Source organism: Alternaria conjuncta, assembly GCF_024043145.1.
Source record: "Alternaria conjuncta strain BMP 0040 chromosome Unknown scaffold_3, whole genome shotgun sequence".
Lineage (NCBI taxonomy): Eukaryota > Fungi > Ascomycota > Dothideomycetes > Pleosporales > Pleosporaceae > Alternaria > Alternaria conjuncta.
The window spans coordinates 2,266,385-2,284,202 of record NW_026250092.1 but is presented as its reverse complement, the minus strand read 5'-3'; the positions used below and the strand labels follow the sequence as shown (position 1 = coordinate 2,284,202).

The 17,818-nt window shown below is 53.4% G+C and overlaps 6 protein-coding genes across 6 annotated transcripts; 1 reads left to right on the top strand and 5 right to left on the bottom strand.

Moving 5' to 3' along the window:
• Positions 1–1,333: 1,333 nt before the first annotated feature.
• J4E85_002741 (uncharacterized protein) lies at positions 1,334–1,974 on the bottom strand (the record flags this gene model as incomplete). Its single annotated transcript, XM_051467015.1, has 3 exons — positions 1,334–1,716; positions 1,810–1,897; positions 1,954–1,974. 3 exons carry the CDS (start codon positions 1,972–1,974, stop codon positions 1,334–1,336), a joined length of 492 nt encoding a protein of 163 aa, XP_051329870.1.
• Positions 1,975–2,391: 417 nt separating this feature from the next.
• On the bottom strand, positions 2,392–3,579 carry J4E85_002740 (uncharacterized protein; the record flags this gene model as incomplete). Its single annotated transcript, XM_051467014.1, has 1 exon — positions 2,392–3,579. One exon carries the CDS (start codon positions 3,577–3,579, stop codon positions 2,392–2,394), a length of 1,188 nt encoding a protein of 395 aa, XP_051329869.1.
• A 935-nt stretch (positions 3,580–4,514) lies between these two features.
• Positions 4,515–5,198, bottom strand: J4E85_002739 (uncharacterized protein; the record flags this gene model as incomplete). The annotated part of the gene is made up of 1 exon (XM_051467013.1): positions 4,515–5,198. One exon carries the CDS (start codon positions 5,196–5,198, stop codon positions 4,515–4,517), a length of 684 nt encoding a protein of 227 aa, XP_051329868.1.
• Positions 5,199–5,749: 551 nt separating this feature from the next.
• J4E85_002738 (uncharacterized protein) lies at positions 5,750–7,420 on the bottom strand (the record flags this gene model as incomplete). The annotated part of the gene is made up of 1 exon (XM_051467012.1): positions 5,750–7,420. One exon carries the CDS (start codon positions 7,418–7,420, stop codon positions 5,750–5,752), a length of 1,671 nt encoding a protein of 556 aa, XP_051329867.1.
• Positions 7,421–10,702: 3,282 nt separating this feature from the next.
• Positions 10,703–12,964, top strand: J4E85_002737 (uncharacterized protein; the record flags this gene model as incomplete). The annotated part of the gene is made up of 5 exons (XM_051467011.1): positions 10,703–11,087; positions 11,142–11,172; positions 11,812–12,361; positions 12,411–12,542; positions 12,593–12,964. 5 exons carry the CDS (start codon positions 10,703–10,705, stop codon positions 12,962–12,964), a joined length of 1,470 nt encoding a protein of 489 aa, XP_051329866.1.
• A 791-nt stretch (positions 12,965–13,755) lies between these two features.
• On the bottom strand, positions 13,756–14,623 carry J4E85_002736 (uncharacterized protein; the record flags this gene model as incomplete). The annotated part of the gene is made up of 3 exons (XM_051467010.1): positions 13,756–14,039; positions 14,089–14,250; positions 14,302–14,623. The coding sequence occupies 3 exons, from the start codon at positions 14,621–14,623 to the stop codon at positions 13,756–13,758; spliced, it is 768 nt and encodes a 255-aa protein (XP_051329865.1).
• Positions 14,624–17,818: the final 3,195 nt, after the last annotated feature.

Sequence of the window (17,818 nt, the reverse complement as noted above, 5' to 3'; positions counted from 1 at the left end):
CGCGCCCGTCCTCCAGAACCGGGGAGCTGGGTCAATTTGCGTAAGGCTGAGCAAGTTTCTTCGGGTTACTTCACACATGGCTTCATTCCGATTTGTCCCCAACAGTCCGGCAGATTGTCCTCTCACATTGTACCATTCGGAGCCTCTGCCATGTGGCTTTACAAGAGACGTTTGCGCTAGTTTTCATACCTCAAAGCAGAGATGCGCATTCGTTACGAACAGTATCTTGCAGTTGATGAAGCCCCGGAACCACACATCGCTGAGTACGTATACTCTTCACCGGTGGAAGGCAGCAGGAGGATCTTACGAAACATCTACGCGTTGTTCGTTCATACAGTATAGGTAAGGCTTTGCCCCAAACTCACTGCCCGAGTTCCCCGCGGTTGATAGTTGGTTCACATGAGATTCGACATGGGTGTGTTGGACGATCGCAACACTGGAGGATGGGTATAAGAGGGGAGATGAGATGGGACTATAGCAGTTTTGTCGCGAGACACTGAACAGAGTTCTTTGCAATACACCGACACTCCTGATCCAAACCAAACTCATCCCACCCAAACCACAAGAAGACACATCACGCTCTGTTCCCGTACATATCTCAACACCATGTGCCGCGACATCTACCGCCACTACGAACGCTGTGCTCACCACGAATACATCCAATCCCCACCGTGCCAACACTTTCGCACCGGTCTGAACCAGATCAACGACCCACGCTACTTCAATCAACCCGGCATCCCTTATCGCCAATCTCGAAGGTGTCGCGAGCAGAACCAGTTTGACTTCCGTCGCAACGCTTATTGCACGCCATGTATGATGACTAGGCAAGGTTGGAACTTTCGGGGGTATAACAGTGGGTTTGGAGGATGGCCCAGGTATAGACCGGAGGGGTTTTGAGGGATAGTGATACCTCATACAAGAGAAGACTGAACAGGCCTGCGGACTACATCCAGACAAGAACGTGCAAAGTGGGTAACCCAGCGTCAACGTAGGCTCCAGGGTGTTCATTTTCCCTAGGTTGACGTGACAGTGAGGTCGCAGAGGAGGAAAGGTGGGAAGAAGGTTGGTGTGAGAGGGTACTTAGTCATTGGAAAGATGCTCAAAGACTAGAGATTTACGAACTAGCTCGGCATTAGTACACGAGTGTCGGACAGTGACATTAAGACTGCTTTTTCTCTTTTATATACACTCTGTCGCTGTATACACATCTTACTTTTCGATCGCAACTGCTCAGGCCCAGACTGTACGGCCTTGATCTTGCAGTCCACCACAAAGCGCATATCCCGATGGCCATGCCTTCCTCTTTCCTTCCTTCCTTCCATCCACCCAACATCTATCTCACCTTCTTAGTTACCTCTTCAACCGGCATCGTCCCCTTATCTGACTGCAGCATTGCTAGCGTAAACAATCCGGTCAACGTCAACCACACATTCCCCCACACCCCAATGCTCATGCTCGTATTATAATGGCTCGGCATCTTGTAATGCTGGTACGCGCCAATGCCCGTCGTGATATGATGGAACACCGTCGCAGCTACCACAGCCTTCGCATACGGGATCGTGGTGAGCTTTGTTGCAGGCGCGGAGTTGAACGGTATGGCGTTGGTGAAGGAGATGAGGATCAGCGCGAGGGTGACGAGACACCAGCCGTCGTTACGAACGTTGTAGGCTTCGAGGTCATTGGGAGCGAGGTTTAGTTGCGAGGGAGGCCGGAACCCTGTTGGTATTAGTTTTGAAACAGACATTGAACATCAGGGGATTGAGGCTTTGAAGAGCGGGGTAGGAAGGTTGGAAAGTCAATGTAACGTACAGCCGATGACCATTATCGGGTCGTACACGCGACACAAGCCACGCAGGCCGTACCAGAACGCTGTGCCATAGGCATACGCATGGAATACCTGTACACATTAGCTTTCACTCTTCCAACCCCTCCAATTTCTCACGAACTACGTACAGCTGAGTTTACGGAAGGCATAATGTCGCTACCAGTCAATTGCACAACAACAAAGCAACGATTGCGCAATAAGATGAGAGGTCGATGAACGCGCGACCGCACCTTAAATGATGTTTGTTGACGTTCCTGGCAAGCTTCCGTACCTGCGACGTCATTATGAGAGCTCCAACAGCTCCATTGGTGTTGAGGGGCTGCAAGCCACGCCGTTAGCCTCCCCGTGGAACCGGAACATCGATCCGCGTAGCGCACCCGCAGATGGATCGAAGATGAGATCGGCCGCGATACGATTGCTATGACGCTAAAAGCAGGGGTTAATCCGGCAGATGCATGTTCGTGGAGATGGTTTGGGAATGATGGTCGCGCACAATACGATCGTGAAGGGCAGCTTCGTGTTGGAAAAAGCAAGTCTATTGGGGTATCCACAATCTATCTCTTGCATCACCATGCTATCCTTCCTGCAACACTCCTTCCCATCTTAGTCTTGCCAACGCCAATCGTTCCTTCACCTCCCAACCCTTGCATCCTCAAACTCGCATCGACAACCTCAAGCGCATACGCACTCTGAATAGGACCCAAGTCCAGAATGGTACCATTGTGCACCGCATTCGCAGCTGGATTGACAATCTTCTCCACATCCTCCTTAACCTGCGGCAGCAACACCGCGGTCGCACCCAACCACCGCGCCAACAACCCCTTGAAAGAAACCTGATCGGTATCACACGGCTCTTCCGCATCCTTGGCCTCGCACTTGCTCTCGAATAGCGCGCCGGTATCCTGGTTAACGAAATTGCGCTTTGCGGAAGCGACAAAACCCTTGGTTCTGTCCACCCACTTCTCGTCTTTGGTATGCACTGCCATGACAGCAGCGCCGTACATGTAAACCCCGACATTGTAACTCCACATGTTGTGGTTTAGATCTGAACATCCGTTGTCTTCACTCGTGCCGTCGTAGACATTGAAGTCCTGGTCTACAAGTCCGACCTTTGTACTCCAGGCGTACGTTTTCTCCGCCCAGGATAGGATTTCAGCATCTTCCGTGAGGTGTGCGATGCGGGCGGCAAGTTGGAAGAAGAGTCCGTTTGTAATGGCGTTCTTGTAGTGCCATCCGTTCTGGCCGTCCTCGCCGAAATCTACTTTCCAACGCAGACCGCCGCCGCATGTGTTGTTGCCGTCGATCCAACGCTGCTTTTGCTGGTTAAAGACGTTCGTCGCCAAATCCACCCAAGCTACGGGTCCTTGCTGAGGGAGCTTCATCTCGGCGGCTGTTATCGCAGCAAGACCCCACCACGCTTGATCATCGTTGCCAGTCGCGTCGACGGTCATGAAGTCGTTTGCGGGGGTCGCTTGACTCAGGATAGTGGTCTTGAGAAGATCTTCATACTGAAGGTCGCCGGTCGTGGAGCCGTAGGTTAGGAGGGCTTCGACTGCGGTGCCGGATTGCCACCACCAGTATGGTTGGGGGAGGAGTGCTCGACCAGGATCTGGGAATGAAACTTTGAGCGAGGCGGCGAGGGTGCTTGATGAAGATAGTAGGGCGGCTGGCGCTGGAGGCGATGGCGGTGGGGCTTGGATGGCGGCGATTTGCACAACGAGTGAAACGGCTTTGCTGAGGGTGCTCGGTATCATTTTAAAGGATTGAATCGGTAGAATGGTATCGTAGAATGGAACGTGCTGATCAAAGCAAAAAAAGAATGTAATTTGTGTAAAGAACGTACTGGTTCACTGAACCATATAAAAAACAACCAAAGAGTGTCTGCGCAAAAAAAGATGCGACGAACAAAGAATGACGGAAAAGGTGTCGAAGGGAGGAAGCAGGACGAAGGACGAGGGCTGACGCGTAAAGATAATGGGATACCACTCAACCTACCCACAATACACAACTCAGCCTCAATCCAGCGCATAAAATGCCATTAGTTTCATCCATCCAGCATACTCGGCACCCACGCCGTGCCCCGACCCAAAATTAGCAGGTGTCACACATGCGCCTTGGCCTATCCACCCGCACGTGTAAATGAACAAATGCCATGCATGTGCGTTGTCGATAAGAAGAGTTCTCTGGGCTTTCTGCAAAAATCTCCTGATCGACAGCTAGGAAGGGATGGTCTAGAACGGATTCGTTGTTATCTGAAACGCGACGCGACGACGTTGCGCGATGTGATTCGCCGGGTATTGAGAACACTGGAGAGGCCGAGAGGACGCAGCAAGTTGGGCGGTAGGGGTCGGAAAGATCGGATCTGCTGCGATAGAGCCTGAATTGGCGTGGTGAATGGGATCTGCTGTGGGTTGTGATGATGTGCCGAGGTGGTGAATGTGGATGAGCGTGTCCAGTTGTGATGGGGTTTGGTGTTGAAGATCTGGACTGTTGATCTCGATGCATGAATCGCGTAGGACGACTGCGGCTCAGATCTAAGGACGCTGGACGGACGCGCCTTGACATTGGATTTCGTGCGATGCCATCGAAGCTGTCTACAGTCAACACGAGCATTCACCTCAGCGTATCCCATCATACACACCCCATCCGCCTTATATCCCACTCCTACAGTCCACTTCCACCCCGCCGTCTACATCTTCGACATTACGACTTTATTCTTGACGAAACTGCCCCACCCCTCCGCAAACACTCCACCCGCGCCATCCTCCACCCAGCTCACAGCTTCAACATACCTCCCTTTCTCCCTCATGATCTTCGCCCTGACCTTGACCACAGACGGGGTCACCAGGTTCTTCTTATACTTGACCCGCAACTCACTCGTCGCATTCGGGATGCCATAGTTCTTGACTATAAGGCAGCCCATGCAATGATCCAGCAGCGACGCCGTAATGCCGCCATGAAGACTCGCATAGTTCCCATCGGCATCGTGAGCTAGCGATACCAGCACGATGTTTTCCGTTCCTTCCGGATCGGAGAGATCGTATTGTATGTCCTCCTTCGCTGCTTGTCTAGCCGCCTCTTTCGGGTTGTCGCGCGGCACAATCTCCTCCCACGTTGTGTCCGTATGTGTGACTACACTGTCGGGGTCTATAACCTCCCGCCGCTTTCCATGACCGGGTTTCCACAAGTCGAGAAACGCGCGGATCGCGTCGGACGTGAAGAGGCCGCGCGTGAAGAGCAGGTTCCAGCCGTCGCGGGCCTCAAACAGGCGGCGATCGTGGATGGACGTTATCGAGGGGTCGGCGAAGAGGGCTTTGCACCATTCGTGAGCGGTGAAGTCTTCCAGGTGTTCGGTTCTTCTTCGGGTGGTCATCGTGAGACGGAGGAGGTGCAGGTATGGTGTCGGTGCGGAGCGGACGGTGAAGGATGATTTATATAGGGTCGTCGTGGAGGTGGGAACCTATGCGATAAGGCTGGCGGTATAATCGAAGGCATGATTGCGGTCGGATGGTCGGATTTCGCTGCGCGTCGCGTTACTTGCAAAGCATGGAGCTCAGGTTCCGAGGTTACTGGTGATAAAGTTTAGCGCTGACGTATCTAAGATTGACCGTAAGAAGGTTAGTATCACCGATCTGCATACATACGACCTGGACATCAATTTAATCACGCAGACAAGGTAAGGCAAAGATGTTTTTCAACGTATTTGTATTAATCCGTCGCGACGTTATTGAGTAATCAAGAACTACAGTCTAAACGTCGTGACTTCATGTGCTACTTCAACTATCTCCATATGAACTCCATTCCGAATCTTATCCTACCAAAAGGCAGAACAGGATTGGCATCCACACTAGTCGTGGGACGGTCAAACATGTGCTTACTCTCCAATGATTCTTGCTGCGACGATGCGCTGCACAGTCATGCTACTCAAGAGCCCTGATGGAACGAGGCCAACGAGCGCGCGTTCTCCGCGCGGAGTGCCGCCAAAATCTTGTCGGTCTCAGCTTGCGCCGCCTTCAGCTCATCCATTTCACCCCGAAGCTTGGCGTACTCCTCAACGGAAACCTTGTCCTCGGGGTCGTCCAGCAGCTCCTTCTGCTTGTGGCTGCGAGTTGAAGAAGTAGAGCCAGGAGAAAGCAGATCATCGGGTGCATCGGAGAGCTCAGAGCTGTCGGAGTCAAGCTCGTCCATGCCCTTGGTGCCGAAGTGGTAGTTGACGAAACCGGTGTCCTTAGTCTTCTTCATTTTGCCCTTCCCTTTATCCTTGAAGGAGCCGTCACCGCCGTCGTTAGAGACGTTCTCGCCAATAGCACCCTCGGTGAACACGTCCCTCCTGAAAGCATCCTTGTTGGATGCGGTTTGGTAGACGTGACCACGCATTGGGGCATGATTGGCGACAGCATCACCAGCTTGAGTGCCGCTCTTGCCAGCATCTTGTCCGGGGACAGCGACAACTGGCTTCATAGGAGATATGCCTGAGAAGGAGACGTCCATGTTGGCACCAGGGTGCTGCTCGTCAGAGCCTTTGTCGAGAATGTGCTTGGGTGTGGTAGGTTTAACAGCGTTCATCTTCATCTTGCCGGGAGACATCTCGCCTTCAGAGTCAGTGACCATGGCTGGGTGCTCATGCCGAATGACATTCACACCCGGTTGACTACGCTTCTGGCGCTTCTGAGCCGACTGTCGCGGTTGTAACATCATCTGAGAACCCGGAGTTGCTCCAGGACCGTCAGTGTTATCGTGGTCACCGGACGCGATCATCTCAGCCGCAGTACGCCTACCCCGAATCGGACGATTCTGATGGTGCTGGTCGTTGTCACGGCCGACCTTGATCCACTGGCCGCGGTGGGCGTTCGAGACGCAGTTGACGATGGTGCTACTGTACAGCTTGTGGGGAGCGCCAATCGTAGTCCAGGTCTTCTCGTTTTTCATCAGTGTAACGCCGGTCTGTTTGGAGGTCTTCAGCACCTCACAGATCCACTCTATACGCTGTCCGAAGGTCCAGTCCTTGGTATGGCTGATGTTGTCGATGATGGTCTTATCGTAGATGCGAACTTTGAAGCCGTTCAGGTGAATGTCCTTGGCCATGCCGACGATGTCCCAGGAGCACGCTTCAATAGCCCAGTCCTGGTAATAGACACCTTCACCCGGAGTTAGCCGCTTGCGGTAAGCGTTACCCTGGGTGTCCTTGGCGCGGGTCATATCCTTGAAAGCTTGCACCAACATCTTGACGAATTTGCGATACTCTGCGGCGGTCTCCGGGATGGAGGGGTCGGCCTCTGGAGAATACCACTGAGGCTCGTCCATGGGCGCCCTAGCTTCTTCCAGGGTCTTGAAGCGGAAGCCGTCGACCTCTGGATAGTCATCGTCCTTGTCCAGAAGCTGGGAAATCTTGGTCTTAAGGCGAGACGGATCCTTGAGACCGCCGGGGACCTTTTCCAGGCGGGTGTCCGCAAGGCGGGGAATGGGAGGACCGAAGGGAACGGGAGCACGAGCACCAACGGGAGTTGAGGGAGATGCAGTCTGGCTCTTGATCACCATTAGGGTGTTGTTGGCTATGCCCTTGGGGGTTTCCTTATCGGGGTCGTGGTCGGTCATGTTGTTGGTTTCCTGGGGCTGGTAGTGGGGGTTTTCGGTTTCAACGGTTACTGCTTGCAACTAAGACACCTGTTAGTGAACTCCAGCATCTATTTTCCAGCACCGGTGGAACCTACTCGAAGAATTGATGAGATCTATGCGGCGTGGGGGTGAACTGACTGCGGGAGTCTCCCGATCTTTATGTTCGCAAGGCTTGACCACCGGGCTAGTGAAAAATCATGCGCGGATTGCGCGCGGATTGAAGTGGATCTGGTGTACTACTTACGCAGGCGACGACGGAGTGAAGTAGGAAATTGAAGGTCGCCTGTGACAACCGCGGACGATTTGTAAGCCAAGAGGATGTCAGGTGCGAGAGCCCGGCATTGGCATTGCGTTCTGTGAAAGAAGAGGAAGGTTTGTTGTGGTGATCGGTGCCTGTTGCTGGGGGGGCTGCGTGCGTATCGACAGCACAGGCGTGAGTAACGTGCGTCCAAGGGTCTTGGCATCCTCGCATTCACCTAGGACCTGAGCGTTTGCTACACCCACGACCCATTGCCCCGATCCACAAGACCTCGTAGCACTTGCTGCATGTCGATAGCGTGTAGTGTCGTGATGTCCGTCTTGCCTGGGATACTGCGCGAGGTCGGCGTCGTGCGATATGGCCTTGTCGCGTGCGATGTTGCCTGTGACCTATGTTAACACACTGACTACCTTACATAGAATGACTTCTTGTTGAACTGAAAGACATGAGAGCTAATGGCGTACCATAGGGAACTTATGAAGACCGGCGACAATACGGATGCGCGAGGCCGTCGCAGGCCCGTCAGCATATACGATTGCAGCTGGCAGCGACAGAGCGCGCGACCGACTACATACCGTTCAGGTTCCGACAAAGCAACGTCTTGCCAGACCTGCGCTTTGCAACCTCTCCGGATGTGCGATAAGGCGTTGTATGACCCGCGTATGCATGAGCAAGTCCGTCTTGCCAGGCCTACACGCGTTCTGTCCGGCTTTTTGATGGGGCGCTGTATGTCCTGCAAGTGCATGTGCAAGTCCATATCATAAAGACGCGAACGGATCTTCGTCGACCAAGACTGGCAAGCAGCAATACACTTCATGCGACACAGTACCATGAGATAATATTGTCCCTTCTCTTTCAGGTATCACCGGGGTTTTTCCAAGCAAGAGCGGTCCAGACGGGATGCGTCATGTGACCTCCTTGCCCGGCGGGAAGGTGGTCACTTTTGATCGGGATCGAGACCAGAAAAAATGGTGGAAGAGGGTACTCTCATTACACTTGAGTGCAGTATTCTCGCGTTGGAAGTCGCTCTTGCTTAGGAATTGAACCTTCGGTGAGGTGTCATCTAGGTTGCGCTAGTTGAGTGGCTCGACAGCAGCGGTAGCCGCACGACCACGGCGTGGTATGCCATCGCGGTGTGTGGAGAAGAGTTGGATGCTAGTGGCTGTGAGTATGGGCGCGAAAGGTTTCGAAGTGCAATGAGTTTGCATAGACTGGCTGGTGCGCGGCAAGGAGGGAATGTTGCCTTGGCATGTTTGTCTCGTGGGAGTCAGACGCGTCGAAACGGCAGTGGCTGTATCGCGCCGTCGGTTGAGCTTATGTTGCCGATGATCTTAACCGGCGAAGCGTTGGAAAGATCGCGTTCGGTGCAGCATTGTGAGGGTCGCGGTGATGGTGGTCGGTGTGGGCGTGGCCCGTCGGCTTTTATGGCAGCACAGCCATCGAAGCCAGCGTCGAGAAAGGATTGGACCGTTGTCACATGAGGATACAAACAATTGCCACTCCAATGGGTGAAAGTACCAATAAAGAGAAGGTCCCGGCGGTGGCGAGATGGACGATGCTGTCGATGTTTGGTGGAAGCGGATGAAGTTGGAAGTTGCGGAGAAGGAAGGCAGGAACGAGGGGCAGACTCGCCGTCGCTAGCGCGCATTGATCCCACCTCAAAATCAACGACAAACCTTCATGGACTTCGCCGGGTGCACGGCCGCTTCTTGCTTCTTGCGAGGACTGGTGCTGCACACTTCTGTAAGCTTTCATCGAGTGCAGGCATGTCCAGGGAATGCTCCTCGGACTGTCGCGATGCGCCACTCTCCGCGGCGAACGCGCGGCTGCAGCGACTGCAGGTTGATGGGCTCGCTCCGCGTCGCCATCACATTCAATCGCTCGACTTCTCCTTTTCAGATCTCATAACTGAAGACGCTGCCTTCGGCATGATTCCGAAGGAAGTTCTTGTCGCGAGATCAGCGAAGACGTGCCGTCACGGACACAATACCGTCCGAGTCGTAAGCTACCGAGCGGCTGATGGATGGACTTGCTCTCTTTGTCTTGAGCTCTCTGATCCGACTGAAAGTCCAATAGAAATCGGGTTTCTTGGTTGCTCCATTTGGCATGCCTTGGTCGAGGCAGCACGACACAGCAAAAGTCTACCTGGAGGTTAGTTGAGTCGGTATTGTCGTCTCCCGCTTACTATTCCAGGCGAGCGAGCATACTCGGTTGACCGGCGTAGTTGTCAAGGTTGAGTTTGGAAGAGTCTTTGCGTTTGCCGGAATAGTTTGTCGAGTGCAACATCTGGGAGTGCTTTGTCGGTTGAGACAAACACCTGGGCGGTAGTGTTAAGTAGTGACGTGGAATCCTCGAACACTTATGGGTAGGCTATCTTTCCCGGTCCCGCAAGCAATCTCTCTTTCCTTGCTCTTTCACATCCCCTTGAGGACTGTCTTTCAACCCCATTCACCAAGTTCGTACCATTTGGAATGGTACGGCGGAAAGGATGCAGCAGGACAAGCCTAGAAAGAGATATATACAGTCGACGGTAGGAGACTTACACTTACATTTTGCTCTGTTAGACGGCCTCGAGGGGCTCTGGCTTACTGATACTTGGTTTAGTGTAGTTTATATACTTGGCTGGCAAGAAACAGCGCGATGCGTCGAAAGTTGATACGTGGTATCGTTACTGGTTTTGCCGCCTGCATGAACACTTCGGTCGCCCTCACGCTTTGGGCTTGGCGCTACAGTGATTTCCTCCTTAATCGCCCCCCCCCCCCTCCCCCCGCCCGCCTTGGAGCGACCGCCGTGTGAACACGTGATTCACCCTTCGACCCACTCTATCCCAGTTGGGAGCCCTCTGCTCCGCGCCACAAACAAACTCCTAGCGCGTGGTACCTCCGTGAGAGTATTTCTGGGGCTTCATTTCGAACTCTCAAGGAAAAATTACCCCCCTCAACCACTTCGATTCACAACTGCAACCCACAAGATTCATTGCATACGACGACGACATCTCTACAATGAATTCCAACAATCCCTCCACTCCTGAGATCGACGACTCAATCACCGACGAACTCGACTACGATTTTTTTGCGAGGCTTATGCAGCAGAACACTGTCCCATCGAGCTCTTCTATCGCGCCGGTAGCTTCAACACATCCTGGCTCCATCGAACACGACGGCTTCAGGCAGAACGATCCCAGCGAGTTTTATCACGGCAACAACTGGCCAATCTACCCTTCTGAGAGCTCCGTAGACAACAGCAACTGGTCTAACTTCCAAGACAACATGTACACTTCTAGCGACAGCGTACCAGGACAGTCGGCCGCTGACTGGAACTTGCAAGGAGGTTACAGTCACCTAGAGGCTGGCCAACAGTATCAGCCAGAGAATAACGTAGCCTTCGGTAAGTCGATATGATATACACTCTGTCTCGCGCGCTCACACTGACTTCTTCTAGGCTCGCCCAGCAGCTTGGGAAACGACTTTACGTATCCCCCGACTGCTCCTAACCCAGTGCAAAACACTGGACGTCCAGTCTTAGCGCATGATCGTACACCAACGCCCACCTCGATCAGTGGGTCGGCGAATGCGCCATTCGGGAATCAGATCTCAACACCGACCCCTGCGTCATCGAGCGGCCGTCCGCTTTTCATACGTCGGGACCCAGCGCTGGGCCATAGGCAAGTGCAAGACCTTGGAATCCCTCGGAACTATTCATCAGCGCCTGTTCATACATCACATACAAGCCGCTCATCCAGGATGCAAGGACCGCCGCCAGGCTATGCGCAGCCTCTGAGCACTGCATCATCGCCCTCTATCACGCCACCACCTCATCGTGGACCAGACTCTCGTCACGCACTCGCACATCTCGGAGGCCCTGTGCCAGAGCCGGGTCACGCGCCATTCACGCTCTACCCGTCAACAGCAGGCCACCCGTCATCAACGTTTCGTGGACCAATGACTCCACGCGGAGAAGTCGCCCGCCCGACCTCACGGTCGCAATATGTATCATGGTCCCCACAAGCACCAGGACCGCAACGTGCACCAGACTGGCAGTACGGAGAGCTGCGACATCCACCAGGCCCACAACGATTACCAGGGCCGCAACATGTACCTGAATCACGCAGTAGATCAGCGCCATCACTCACATCCGCGACTCCTGATACATCGGCGGCGCACCACCCGCCTGTCACCAACCATCGCGCACCCGTCACGCACCCCACAGTAGCGACCGGTGACGCATCTGTTCCCCAGCAGTCCGAGAACAAGGACGCTGGAACTGGCGAGCAAGCTGCTGACGGCGCTGACGGCGCGGGCGCTGCTAAACCTAGTACACCCAAGCATATCCTTGACAAAGAGAAGCAAGCCCGGGCCGCGATCAGGAAGTTGAAGGAAAAATTCAGTATCGATGGGCAGATGGGCGAGTCTATCACCATGGTTCGTACCAACACTGGAGTTGAGTTCAGTGGTACGATGTGGAAGGCGCCTGCCAACGATACGAGCATTCCTACAACAGAAGTGGAGATCAAGGCATGCGTCGATGCTCTTGACACGGCAATGCACAACGTCGTAAACATCCGGGAGAAGGCCGATGTCAAGTCATCGAACAATCGGTGGAACTCTAAGTCCAAGTACTATTTCCCGGAAGAATACAATGCAGCTGCTGGCCTGCTTGTGGTAAGTTTAAACCGAAGTGTATGCCTCTGCCATCACTAACGTAACATAGAAAGAGCTTATCAAAATCCACACCGACGGTTGGACCAAGCAGATCTTTGACTCGAACGAGCGTGAGCAATGTCAGCTTACCCAGTTCTACACGTTTGAAGATCGATTTGAAGGTCTTCGGGAACTGCTTCACGTAAGTACTTTGTCTTGATAATTACACAGCTTGATGCTAACCGTACACAGTACTCCAAGACGTCTTGTCAAGATATCATGAAGGGTTCCCGCTTCTATACCATCATCGCCAACCCGCGCAACCTGATCCATCGCACGGCGACCAACAAGACTGCCAACGTCAACAAAGGCAATCAGATCAAGGCAGGTAAGAAGGTGATGAAGCAAGAAAGCAGCACAACAACTTCTCCCGGCGGCGATGACAAAAACGACAAGGCAAAACAACAGGACAGCGAGGAGGGCTCCAACAGCGAAGAGTCCACAAAGGTCAAGAAGGCCTCGAGGGGCAAGAAGCGCGCTCGCGAAGAGACCTTCGTTGCGGAGGACCCGGCGGGCCAACCGCCTCGCAAGAAAGCGCCTGTGAAGAAGCGTAGCGGCGCATGATGGTTTGCTCCTTTGTCTTGCATATTACCGGCGCTTTATACCCAGGGTGGCGGAGTTAATTGCTTTCTGTTCTTCTTTCCAAAGCTCGGCGCAGTGTCAGCGATGACGTCGCAGCCCCGCTTACTTGTATTACATCTTCCGTTCTTTCCTATGAGCTTGTCGTTTCCTTCAAACCAAAAGCGCGTTGCTACACACAGCGCCTTTTCAAATTATGTAGTGGGCCTGTGTCGCAAGCAGTAACCGTGTTACTGTCTTCAACTTCAATGCCAAAAGTCATACCCTTCTCCACCTATCTTACCGCCGATCTTTACAGCTTTGAGAAGACTCACTGTGTTTCATCTGCCCAGGCATTAGCTCCGATGCTACCGTACTAGATTAATGAGGTGCAGGTAGCCGACGATAGATTAATCAATCTTACAAAAGTTCCCCAGTAACGCCGAGACTGACCGATGAATCTCAACGACAACGCCTTACTGTGGCGCAGTAGTTTTGTATGCCTCGCCCTGTGACTAGGCAGGACAGCGATCAATTGTGGAGTAGTCGTCGCACCCTCGCTGTCACTTTAGCATCACACCAACAAACTCAACCGGGCGTGAGGCAAGATTGGGATCACCATGGTATCGAGAACAGAGATGTGCTGAAGCAAGTTGATTACATGCACTGCATGTGTGCAAAAGTTATATATACAAAGAATCCTCAAAATTTCCAAAATCCACATCTACCACCTCGTCATCTCCGATGACCTCAACACTCTCACCCGACTCAAGTGCCGAGCGAGTCGAAGTACTCGTCTAGCAAGCCTTGACAGCGGAAGCAGTGTACTTGCAGTTGCCGGAGGGGCCCTTGGAGACGGACTTGGGCTCAGAGCCGGGCTTGGTACCCTTGAACTCCTCGCAGATGGTCTTGACGGAGGTAGCGCAGGTGCCGGAGATGGTAGCGGTACCGCCGAAGTTGGGGTTGATACCGGCAAGGACCTTTCCGTTGTAGGCCTTGACGTTCTTGATGACAACGGAGCGGGCGACGCTGTTCTTGCAGTTACCGCAGGCACGGTAGAGCTTGCCGAAGTTCATGACGGCTGGGGGGTGTTAGTGGTGTTTAGAGGAGTGTAGTGTCGGGAATCTTACTGAAGCCGTCAATGGTGACCGTGCCCTTTCCGTTGTGCTGGATGACCTTGTCATCAGCGGCCTGGGCACCTCCGCCCTTGATCATGGCGTTTCCGTCACCCTTGAGGGAAAGCGCATCCTCGCAAACGTCGACCCACCAGACGTTCTCGATGGTGCAAGATCCTGGTTCAGATTAGTATCTATGACTCGTTGTTTGTAAGGAAGGATGCTCACCCTCGCAGTGGACGCCCTCGATCTGGTCCTTTCCGATGATAGCGTTCTTGAGAGTTCCGCCGTTCTTGATGAGGAAGACAGCGTCCTTGTCGCCACCCTCGACCTGGCCAGTGCAGCTAGCACCACGGCCGTAGGTCTTCATGCCACCATCAAAGGTTCCGCTGACTTGCTGGGGAGCCTTGTAGGTGACGGAGCCCTTGGAGGCGGGGATGGGGAGGGAGGCGCGCTTGGCGAAGGAGGAGAACTCGCTAGGAGTAACGGCGGCAGGGCCGGCGGCGGCGAAGCCAGTGATGGCAGCAACGATGGCGATGGAGAACTTCATGTTGACGGTTGAGTCGGTTGATCGAAACTGGAAAGTCGAAGAGGATGCTTTGAACAAAGTATGTATAAAGAATGTAAGTCTCTGAAAGAGGTAGCGAAAGTGGATGCTTCAAGCAAGAATAGACTGAATGAATGTGATGGTGGTGGTGATTCCTTTTTGCCGGTGGTCGCTGTGATACTTATACTCCCCCTCAACTCGTCTTCTGGGTGCCACACTGAGGCACTCCACATTCGTCCGAAGATGTGCCATGTGGAAGACAGGGTACTGTTCCTCTCCGGCGGTACTCATGAGCCCAGGCCCAGAGTGTCATGCGAATGTGAGTAGGATGGCCCAGAAGAGGACGCTCGCAGGGTTCCGAGGACGTCAGGGCCGTGCTCTGGTGGGGCTTGGAGGTCGGAAACACGCTCAGGGCGGGATATCTCGATAGCACCCAGGCCACGTTCATTTGTACTGTGGAGTGGTAGAGAGAGAATTAACCTGTAAGCACCGTCTTGTCTTCCAGACTGAACTTCCATCATCACCAGCGCGATAAGACACCAGTTTGCATCTCAGAGAGACGACTTCTGAGAGACGAATGGAGAGACATCGTGTTCTGGAACGCCACACGAACGCACACGACAATGGATTTACCACCCAGAAGCCAGGAAGTCATTACATGTCCGATCGGCTAGTGCTGGATTCAGCCTGTCACACCGACGCCAACGCTCGCCAAAATGCCAAGCTTTGACATGAAACCGCTCAAATATCCACATCGTAACCACCTATCTGGAACGCCAAGAAGAACTGAAATTTCCGCTCGTTGTTCGAAAACGTCTGGCCAGTCAAGCATTTCTCCGGGAACATCATTGGGGTCCTGCCAAGACACATTTACGATTCGTGTCACGGGGCGAGCCTTGCGCTAGAATCTGGCTAGAGTGTGAGATAGTTTCAATGACTTTCTTTTCGATATCTCCGCCAATCGCGACGCTTCCTGAGGGGCGTAAAACACCAGCTCGGGGCGTCTTGGCACGTCATGTCGCGCAAACAGGTGTCGTGCATGACGCCCAGGTGCCATTCCCAGGTGTACCTCTGTTCACCACGCTGATTTGGATCCCGCGTGTTCAAGAGTCGCTGACAGGACTTGCTTGCCAGGCTGATGCAGCCGGCTGACGCCAACCGCCCTGGAGGTTAGCTGCATTGCGACTCGAGACGACGTCCAAGGCTGGTCGTCAAACGATCGCTCAGCCCATCCACGGAATACACATGTTGTTGTAGTTAGTAGTACTGTGTCATGGCACGTCGATTACTGATCGACGTAGAGTCGTGGAGTCGTGGGTACTGCGCGTGTCGTGCCGTGTTTCGCTGGTCGCGATCGGGTAGTCGTCTTCCGATTGCACGACTGCCATTTTGCATCCGGCGTCGACACGACCCTTGTTCGGTCCTTCGCGATCTCTAGATCTGTGTAGCTATGCTTGGGAGATGCGAATTCGTGTCGTCCAAGACGGAATAATATCGAAAGTGAGAATGTACTGCCCAGGTTTCACGTAGGGCCGCAGCAGCGGACCGTAAAAGTGTGGCGTAACGATGTGGCTCAGGGATGTGGCGCGGGGTTGCAGGAGGTGGCGCCTGCGCATCTCCACTTCCTCCCGATTGCGAAAGTCCCCGACACGGCACAAGCAACGATAATAGCCCGGTCCAGAATCATCCCTTTCGAATCCTTCACCGTACTGCAACAACATGCATCTACCCAGATAGCTGCGATTGTACACGTCGTCATGGAGGAAGCAACGTACTACTCGTCTTGACCGCTGCGATGATGCCCAAGCGCAGATTGGACAAGAAAATTTGCCAGGCTGAAACACTGTGACGAAAGATCTTCCATCGCACTTTTACGACATCGCAGTCATTTTACGCCCCTAAGATACGAGTTCGTTGGTGCCGCAGCAGCCAATCACAGAAGGAGTAGATTTCGAATCGTCCATCTAGGCTGTCGGCATGCGTCCGCATAAGAACGCATTGAGCTTGATAGCGTGAATGTGCATGTTCTTCTAGACCGGAGAGGAGATAGCGGTGAGCTCATCACTTTCAGGCCACACCCTTCTGCCGATGCAATTTGCAGAGGAACGGTCACTATCTTCGTAGATCAGGAGAGGACCTGGTCGGTAGTTACGCGCCAGAGAAAGACCAATCCAGTTTGATTTCATCGCCATCCTGTGCTTGAGATGAGGATATGTCTTGATGATAGAGCAACCCCGACAGGTCGGATCGTTGTCCCTTATCATTTATCCACACCACCGTACCTCCCAAATTTATCGCACTTCACCGTCTTAACCTCCCACCCCTTCTTCACACACTCCTCTTCAAACCTTCCCTGTTTCTCGGTGACCATGGCCAACTCCCTCATCGACGTCTTCACTCCACTAATCCTCACCACCTGTACTTTCAATCCCTTCCTAAATACTTCCTTCCGAAATACCTCCCTCAACCGCTCAATCTGTCCAACAAAATCCTTCATCACCTCCTCATCAACAACGGCCATATCGCACCACCTTGGCAGCACAAGTCTCAGTACCTCCAAATTCATACACTTCCCCAACGCGACACAAACATCCTTGACACTACTCCCATAAGTCCATCCCTCAGGAACGTTGAAGGGAATCTGCTTAGCGAGCCTAACATGCGCACGCTTACTCACCGCTGGCCTTATTGTCCCCCATCGCTGTTGCGCCCGCCCTTGTGCCGTGTGTCGAACCGGTAACGGCAGTGTGATACACTTGATATAGTACCACCCAAAGGTCCCCGTAGTGAACATGAACGCACTCGCAACCATCCACCCATTCATACCGCTAAAGCGCCACTCGTTTCGTCTGTAGAATTCCTTTGCTGCCTCACGTCTTACCTGCCTACTTACTCTTAGTAGATTCGAACTCACGCCGAGCTGCCGCATCTTGACTTTAAGGTACTGCATGTTGCGGTTTGCCGTTGTGATCTGGTGTGAGGCGATGTGGTTGTCTGTTTCGGGCCAGAGTTCGATGGGGAAGGGTAGGGTGAGTGCGGAGGTATAGATCATGCAGCGGAGTTCAGGGGGGAGTTTCATGAGCCGGAATGGCTGTGTTGGCTGGCTGGACGAATGGGAGGGATGCGGATATCTTCGCTCGGCGTAGAGTTTGGGGTACGGGGTGTAACGGCGGAGTTGGCGAGTCGTGTAAGGAGGTG